The 9,175-nt window shown below is 49.6% G+C and overlaps 1 protein-coding gene across 6 annotated transcripts in view; it reads left to right on the top strand.

Annotated features, from left to right (window-relative positions):
• The first annotated feature begins 3,189 nt into the window (after positions 1 to 3,189).
• The window catches only part of LOC118720643 (myocardial zonula adherens protein), an 87,672-nt gene continuing 81,686 nt past the window's right edge, over positions 3,190 to 9,175 (top strand). For 2 of the 6 annotated variants that reach the window (XM_045582208.1, XM_036440752.2), the window contains exon 1: positions 3,190 to 3,357. In XM_045582208.1, coding sequence (XP_045438164.1) covers positions 3,283 to 3,357 — 75 coding nt within the window. In that variant the 5' untranslated portion in view covers positions 3,190 to 3,282. The remainder of the gene's footprint in view (positions 3,358 to 9,175) is intronic. The other 4 variants (XM_036440739.2, XM_036440762.2, XM_045582201.1 and 1 more) reach the window with 2 other exon arrangements.

Genomic DNA, 9,175 nt, shown 5'->3' with positions numbered 1-9,175 from the left:
CAGGGCTTTGCAACGTTGTGACAGCTGAATGGAGAAGAAGAAACAGGAAGCCTCAGAAACGTAAGAGCGAAGAGGGCACGAATAACAGGAAGGCTGGCATTGCTTGGGCTCACCTACTCTGGGCCCTTGTTCAGCAACTCGGTTCCTGAGTGTTTCTGCGAAGAAATAATGATATTCTTTGCCGGTTCAGACTTTGCTGGAGAAATGGGTCCCATCATAAGCCTGTCAACTAAAGATGCCAATGGAGAACCTAGCGGGGCCTCAGCAGAGAGCAGCAATTTCACAGGCAGACGGTGGGAGGATATGAGAGCGAAATCTAGGATTGGGTGAGAGAAGGAGGTGTAACAGTGATTGAATTCAAGAAAAAGAAGGGCGTTTAGACAGACCTCTAGGGTTGTCTGCAGACCTGTGCTTTAGCCAGGAGATGTAGGACCGCTCTCAGGAATACGTGGCTGTTGCTGTGGATGCAAAGGGATGGCAGCGGAGACAGTTCTGTCAGTGCTCCTGTGCCTCCAGCCCAAACAGTGGCGATCCTGTCACCAGTGCTCACGGGGGTTCTGGAGTAGACGAGGACAATGTTGAAGGGGAATAGGGTGACCTGCCACACCAGAGCCCTGTCCCTGTCCCTGTCAAATCTGCCCCTTCCAACCCTCATTTTTGTGGACCGTGGAGGACCCTGGCCTGGTTAGAAGTGCGCAGCTTTTGATTCCTCTTTCGAAGAGTCAATGCTTCCTTTTTATCTTCCCCCAGAGCTGTTCATAGAAACCCATGCCTACAACTTCATTTTTGACTTTTTCTTTTCATTCTAGACCCATCTTTTCAATGATTTCTCAATTCCTACTTATCTTTCCATTTTTCCCTTCTCCTCCTGTCCACTCTCCTCTCTCGTGTAGTACCTTATGCGTTGGCCTGGCAGAGAGGGGCTGTCGCATAAGCCGGAGCCCGTCATCTGTCCGATCCAGCCACCCACAGGCCTTAGTGACAGCCGGCATGAGGAACTTTCCTGGCTGGGACCATCCTGGGGCTCTGGCTGCTTCAGCTGGCATGCTGCTTGGAGACCCTCACCCCCCTAGAAGCTGGGTTGAGAAGGATCTTGGTTTCTGTATTGCTAGATCATAAGTGAGTTGAAATATTGCTCTGTAATATCATTTCTTCATTCCTTCAACATTTACTGTGCATTTACAACATGCCAATTACCGTGCTGAGTACTGGCAGGAAGAGGAGTAAACAAGATCCAGGTTCCACAAAGAGCTCACAGCAGGTGTGCAGCCTGCTGCTTTTGCAACGCACCACAACACAGTGTATTATGTTAACCATATGAAAAAGACTCGGGTAGATGGAGGAGAAATGAGTCCATGGGCCACACTTCCTCTCAGAAGCTGACTCCGTCTTGGGTGGTCACTTGGGTAGTTGCCATAACGTAAATAAACAGGGATGATGCCATGCTATTTTGACTCTGCCCATTTCCTTTCTCCTCAGGGCAATGTAACAAAACAACAACAATCATTAGCCTTTTTCTGCTGAGGTAGCCATGCAGATCTTTCTAACCCATGTTGGCTTTCAACAGCCACCTTTTGACCGCATGTTATTGAAAGCAGACCCACATTTTAGTCTTGCTGAAGTCTCCCACGAGTAGGGGCTACATGGAAGTACATTAGAAAGAACCCTCTTTTTAGAGGAATGGTTGGGTGGAGGATGCAGGGAGAAGTGTGGTAAAAAGCAGTAGACCTACAATTAGAAGGCCAGAGGTTTAGTCCCAGTACTTCACCAAGTGTCCTAATGTGCCTGGGCCTCAGTTTCCTCATTTGCAAATGGAAAAGCATCCACCTTGTTGGGTCATGGTGAGAATTGGTGAGAAAATGCTTATGAAGCACTTAGAATGCAGGCACAGCGGCAGTGGTGATCATGGCCTCACTTCCTCATCTGCAGAAGGAGCGAGTGTCTGTCCAGCAACATTGAGCATCTTTTATATTGGTGCCACACTGGAGGTTGAGAATGGTCCAGCAGCTCACCATTGGGGAAGGGGACACACACACACACACACACACACACACACCTCTAACAGCTGCTGGGTTCATGAGGTTGGGTGTGCAGGGCAGGAGGGTCCTGGAGAGCTTGGTGGGAGGCAGCGTTTGATCTGGGCTTTGAAGGGTGAATAGAAAGAGATTGTCTTTGCAGAAAAGCACATCAAGTTCTTCATGATCTGTCTGGACTCCCTTCTGCTGCTTCTCTACCATTAGCCCCTTACACTGGGATATTTTCAGTTCCTCAAAAATAGGCCATACCTTCTCTTGCCTTCTACCCATCTTTGCACAGGCCCATTCTTTTGGTCTGGAACTCCTTCCTCTGATGGGGGAGAGGGGGCAGCGTAGTGAACAAGCAAGGCACCAGGATCAAACTGAGGAGTCCATTCTAGCTCTGCCACTTACCAGCCAGTGAGGCCCCTGTTGTGTTGTTACTCAACCTCCTGACAAGTCAATATCCTCAGCTGCATAATGGGGGTGCAAGCTAATAACAGTGCCTACCTCAAAGTCTGGCTATGGAGACTGATGGTGGCAACACCTGACAAGGGCTTGCCGGTGGCCCACAGTCATCGCTGAATATTAAACAGGAGCCTTTGTGGTGAACACTCTATCCTACTCGTATTTCAGGTCTTCGCTTAGTCATCCGCTCCTCCTGGGGGTGTCTCCTACACAGGAGCGCTCCCTATGGCATCTCCTCTTCCACCAAATTACCAATACCTGCCCTCTCTGTGTCCCCACCGGAATGCAAACTCTGTGAGGACAGGGGACAGTGGATTGCAGGCTGCTGGGAGGGACACATGATAGGCACTCAATAACATACTGAATGAATGACTTGGGATGAGGGTCCTGGCACCCCCCCCCCCTCCCCCTGCCCCGGGACATGGCAGAGCCTCCTGGGGCAGCCAGGGTGGGAGTGGGCCGTCAGAGCATCTGAGGATGCAGGGACAGGTGGACCTTGCCACCGCAGACAGCAGGGCGTCCAGGGAGGACGCACAACGCCTTAGGGGTAGGATGCATTTCAACTTTGGCCTTCTGCCCCCTTGGGAGAAAATGCAGCCTGACGGGTAAGGCGAGGGCTCTCCGGCCGCAACGGCCCCGCCCCCGGGCCAGGCCCCGCCCCTGCTCGCCGCTCCCGCCCCCGCCCCGCCGCCTCGCCCCGCCGCAGTGGCCACTGGCCGGCGGCGCCCGCAGGCAGGCGGGACCGCGCTCAGTCCGCCTGGAGCAGCGCCGCCTGAGCCCGCGTCCGCTGCCCTGCGGGATGCTGCGCTCCACGTCCACCGTCACCCTGCTCTCCGGCGGCGGCACCAGGGCGCCCGGGACACCCAGCCGGAGGGTGAGTAGCTGGGACGGAGCCGCCGAGGTCCTTCTTCCCCGGTCCAGCCGCCCGCAGGCAGGAGGGGTCTGGGGAAGGGGGCGCGCGGAAGCCGGTTCCTGGCCCGGACGCCCCACCCAGGCTCAGCCGTCTTTGGATGCTGCTTCAGATCCGGCCTTGACCCTTCCTCTGTACGCCCCGAGGGCGGAATTGTTTAGGGCACTTTCTGGAATTCCCAGAGATTTCCTCTCTTTCCCGACTCCCCTGCCAAGCCAAGTTTATTGGCACCATTTAAAAAAAAGCAAGGGGGGCATTTCTGCAGTATCCCTACCTTGGGACTCAGAGGTAAAGAAAGTCTTTGACACCCAAACTTCTCTCCTTCCAGCGATTGGAAAAGGGTCTCTGGTCCCCACTGGCGATAGAATAACACGGCTTGCTGGTGGCGTGCGCTTAGCCATACCAGGTAGTCTTCACCCGACAAAGTTGGGGCCAGCCGCTGGAGCCCAGTTGCCTGTGACGTGGATTTATGCAAACCACTTTCTTCTTTCCGATTTAAATATGAGCACCGTGGCAGCAGAAACAGCCCTGGTAGCAGTGGGCTCCATCTCCAGGGAGATTGCCCTTTGGACGTTGCTTTGTATCTCTGCGACCTTTTTTGCATCTTTTCTCACCTCTCCAGGTGCTCTGGGAAAGAAATGCTAGGCACATGCAGGTTGCATCTTTCTCTTCCAGATCAGCACCCCAGAGCACACTGCCAGGGCCTTGGCTTGAGCTTCTCAGTTCATCTATTCATCGTGATATTCAGCACTTATTATTTGGTGCCTCTTTGCCATGGTTGAGACATCTCTCTCGTGTGTTTCCCCAGGGTTTAGCTAAGTGAGTGATTAAGTCCAAGTCAGGGCCACCTTGGTATCTAATTGTGGTCAAGTCTTGTAGACATGCATGATTGCTTTGGATATGCTTCAGCTGAGTGCCTAGCAGTTGCCTTTCAGGGGTCCTCAAACTTTTTAAAGTGGGGGCCAGATCACGGTCCCTCAGAGAGCTGGAGGGCGGGACTATATGAACTACTAATTCCTACTGTAACACCTCGGCTGCGCTCACTGCCCAAAAAACCTGGCGGGCCGGATCAGACTCCTCTGCGGGCCGCATGTGGCCCGCGGGCCGTAGTTTGAAGACGCCTGCTAGATTGTCTTTCTTTAGCTCTGTTGTGTTACTTTTGGGTGTGGACCAAGTGATGAGTTCTGGCTGTGTGTGCAGATGTGTGAGTGTGCGTGTGCACACACCCATTTGCGCATGAATGTACACATACACTGGGACAGTTAGGATTGACACAGTTCTGGTTGTTCAGCCATTAGCTTCATAAAGCATGATCCCCATGAAGTCCAAAAGGGTTTCCAACCGCAGTCCCGGCCTTATCCAAGATGGGGATTTGCCTTTTTTTCTGTGGAAATCCTTCACAGTTGGAACACAGTTGCGATTGAGAAAGAATAGAGTCACTGAAAGGCTCGCCCTGAGCCAGGACAGTCATGAGTGAACCATATTGCATGAGTTACATTGTCTAAGTCTCTTCCCCTCCCCCCCTCCCCCCCAGAGGTGGGAGCTGATTGGAGTGATATTGTGGGTGGATGCAAACGTGACAAGTATCAATATAATCTTTCTGAAGATGTTTTCTCAAAATTTAGTTTTAAGAATTTCTTTGGTTCTATGTGTTTTGGTGTCTGGCACAGTGGACAGCGTACTGAGGAGACTCTGCCTTTTGAATGAGACAACCTTCTTTGGAGAGAAGGGGTCAGGGCCCTGATTCAAACCATGCAGGGCTGTTCTGAGCACATGAGTACTTGTTTTGAGAAGATATCTAAAGGTTCTAGGATTTCCTTTATGATTTCCACCTCTGTTCATGATTTGCAAATGTCATGAGTAGTGTGTGTGTGTGTGTGTGTGTGTGTGTGTGAAATGAGAGGCTGTGATCTTTTGATTGATGCTTGATTGGTTTATTAAACATTTATAGACCTCCTCTGTGTGATTCAGGGCCAGACACTGGGGTTCACTCTACCTGTGGAGACCAACTGTCACAGACTGCCATCATACAGTGTGATGGTTGCCCAGTGGGGTAGAGTGTTGATAAGTCCAGTGGAAGCTGCAAGGACAGACTTTCTGGAAGCATCTGAGGAAGGCCTCCCTCTGCAGGGGACATTTGAGTTTAGTCTTGCAGGATGAGGAGGAGTGTGCAGGGCCATTGACATTTCTGGGATGCTGAAAGGAGGAACTATCACTCTTCTGAATGGAACTCTTTTGACATACACTGAATAGCAGTGGCATATTGGACCTGCTTTATAGCAAAACAATTTTTTTTTTTTAAACAGGAGCACACTGTCTTGAAAATAAAATTGTAGACCAAACAAGTAATCATGAAATGTGCTCTTGAAGTTGAAAGTTTTTCAATAAACTGCACTGTTCTGTCTTTCCTTTCTGATATTGGACAAGTGATGGTTTTGAACAGTAACATTGGCCATTAAAATAGCATTTCTGTTTTCTTACCAAGTTAGGGGCTACAGGGGAGCCAGGCTGTGTTGATGTAGACATTCAAGCCAACCAGAAATGGTGGTGACAGATGACACTGAGCAGGGAGTTCTCTGAGTCAGCTGCCAGGGGTGGTGTGGCCAGACCAGACTGTCACCAGTTACCCTTCATTGAGTGGCTGCCACCTGCAATTTATACTTCCTCCTTATCTGAAATCATCTTTCAAGGAAGAAAACAACAACTGTAGGTGGGAGAGTAATTCCCGTCAGCTGATAAACAACGCTCTAAGAGGCATGTATGGAGGCCAACAACAGGGGTTGTGAAATGGTTAAAACAATCTGCCTCCAACCAGTTGTGCTCTAAAAATAGTTTTATCTATGGCAACAGCAGGAAGATAAATTGGCTGGAGAATAACCATAGACAGAAAAATAACCTTGGAGAATGGGGAAAATATTTTTAAAATACTGACATCGCTTCATGGTTTTGAAAGAAATTTTGTAAATGCAGTTAGTCCCACTGAACGAGCATTTGAAGCGAGAGGTCAGTGTGTGGCCAGGTTGTGCACTTTGGGGGGAAGGCACCTGGTGCTTTGTGCAGCCAAATATTATTGCTCAAACTGTCCAGCTAGGATGGTGTGGCACCTGTCAAGGGTGTCTTCCCTCACCATTAGGTATTATGAATATTTCCTACTGATAATAAAAGACTGTTGGCTGATGTTATTGTTATCATGGCCCCTTGGTGGCATATAAAAAACAAAACAAAACAAAACAAAGCAAAACCCTGGCCCTGGCTGGCTGGACAGCTCAGTTGATTAGAGCAGGGGTCAGCAAACCGCGGCTTGAGAGCCATATGTGGCTCTTTGGCCCCTTGAGTGTGGCTCTTCCACAAAATACCACTGCCTGGGCGAGTCTATTTTGAAGAAGTGGCGTTAGAAGACGTTTAAGTTTAAAAAATTTGGCTCTCAAAAGAAATTTTATTTTATTTTTTTTAATTTTAAAAAATATATTTTACACAGAGAGGAATTGAGAGGGACAGAGAGTTTAGAAACGTCAATGAGAGAGAAACACCGACCAGCTGCCTCTTGCACACCTCCTACTGGGGATGTGCCCGCAACCAAGGTACATGCCCTTGACCGGAATCGAACCCGGGACCTTTCAGTCCATAGGCCGACGCTCTATCCACTGAGCCAAACCGGTCCTGGCATCAAAAGAAATTTTAATCATTGTACTGTTGATATTTGGGTCTGTTGACTAATGATTTTATGACCATTGGTTAGAGCATTGACCAGGTACACCAAGGTTTCAGGTTTGATCCCCGACTAGGGAACACATAAGAACCAATCCATAAGTGCATAAATAGGTGGAACTACAAATCAATGGCTCTTTCTCTCTCTCTCCTTCCCTCTCTCTCCCTCCCTCTCCCTCTTCCTCCCTTCCTCTCCAGTCTCTCCCTCCCTCTCCCTCTCCCTCTCTCTCCCTCCCTCCCTCTCTCTCTCCCTTTCCTTCTCTTCCTCTCTCCCTCCCTTTCCCTGTCCCTCTCTCCCTCCATCCCTCTCTCTCTCCCTTTTCTTCTCTCCCTCTCTCCCTCTCTCCTTCTCTCCTCCTCTCCCTCTTTCCCTCACTCCCTCTCTCTTCATCTCCCTCTCCCTCTCTCTAAAGTCAATTAAAAAACAACAACACTAAAAAAAAAAAAAATCCAAACACAACAAGGCCACAGGGATAGGACTGTCGCCTAGCCTGCTCTTGCCCACACTTCTGTTTATTTGGCAGAGGCTTCCTCTGTTAAATGCCAGAATGGGCCTGCCAGTCATCACTTCCTAGCTCATGCACCACTCTCCTGGGTCCCATTTCTGTCTGATTGGCTCAATACAAAGAATTCTCTTCAGTTGGGCAATGAATGGGCCTGACAGGTATTTAGCTCATTTCCCTTTCCTTTTCACAGAAACACTGTGTGCATAACCTCTGTATTGTCCCACAGGCTCTGAGGAAGGGACACAGGGTGTTGTGGGACCTCAGGGTCTAGGGAGGGAAGTTGGCTGCAGCATCCCCCAGGGAGGGCATGGGCAGGGGGCTTGCTGGCCCCTCACTAGGGCCCTCCTGGGCCAGACCCTGACAGGCCAACTTACAACGTTTGGAAACCCTGGCATCCTCGGGGCTTAGCCCAAAAGCCTCTGCCACTAAAAGTTGACAGTCATATCTCAGGGGGAAAAAGAAAAATGAAAGAAACGTACCAGCTTCTCTGGTTTGTTTTGGTTCACCTATCTTGCCGTGTCAGGTGTAGGATGAATCCTCGGGACTATAAAGGAAACTTGAGACCTGGAAGCTTCTAGTCACTTGGGAAACCTTTTGAAGTCAGTCAGCTTCAAACATTGTCTAATTGAGTTCAGGGAGCTGTGGGTCCAGTGCTAGCTAACTAGAGACCATGCTGAAATGTCTCGATCTAAAATGCTTTCAGCGTTGGTCTGTGGAGCTCAAGGTCCCCAGGTTCTATTGGTTGCAGGCTCCTCCCCGGCCCAAGCCCTGATTGAGGCATGTGCAGGAAGCAATCAGCTGATGCATTTATTTTTTTTAAATATATTTTATTGATTTTTTTCACAGAGAGGAAGGGAGAGAGATAGAGAGCTAGAAACATCGATGAGGGAGAAATATTGACCAGCTGCCTCCTGCATTCCCCCTACTGGGGATGTGCCCGCAACCGTTATACATGCCCTTGACTGGAATCGAACCTGGGATTCAGTCTACAGACCAACGCTCTATCCACTAAGCCAAACCGGTTTTGGCCCAATCGATGTATTTCTCTTATATAAATATTTCTCTCCATCTTTTCCTCTCTCTTCCACTCTCTTTGAAAATCAATGGAAAAATATCCTAGGGTGAGGGTTAAAAAAAAAAATGCTTTCAGTGATTCTGTGTGCGTGGTCTTAGAGCTTCCTGTGGCGATCCCTCTCAGGCTAAAACAATGCTGGTATTGCCCAACACACTGAAGAGTAACACAGTGGTATTTACTGCTTTTCCCTCTTTATGAGTACCGCGTGCTAACCGATTGCGCCACTGGAGCTCCTGCTTTTCCCTCTTTAGATGAGTGATATTCCCTAAATGTCAATCACATTGTCGACTCTTACTTGTTCCTTAAGGCCAGAGTGAAATGCAAAATTCAGTCACCCGAGTTCTGCTTCAAGAGCCCCCTCATTTTGTAGAAATGCAGACACTCCTGGGACAGTGTTCTGGAAGGTCCCTTTGCCCGAGAAAGTACCAACCCCTTAGTTCAGCATCAGGCCCCTCTGATCTGCCTTCCGTTCCCTGTATCCCCCACCCCCATG

This window comes from Pipistrellus kuhlii, unplaced genomic scaffold (genome assembly GCF_014108245.1).
Source record: "Pipistrellus kuhlii isolate mPipKuh1 unplaced genomic scaffold, mPipKuh1.p scaffold_m20_p_1, whole genome shotgun sequence".
NCBI lineage: Eukaryota > Metazoa > Chordata > Mammalia > Chiroptera > Vespertilionidae > Pipistrellus > Pipistrellus kuhlii.
The sequence above is the reverse complement of the archived record's forward strand: the minus strand, read 5'-3'. Positions and strand labels throughout refer to the sequence as shown.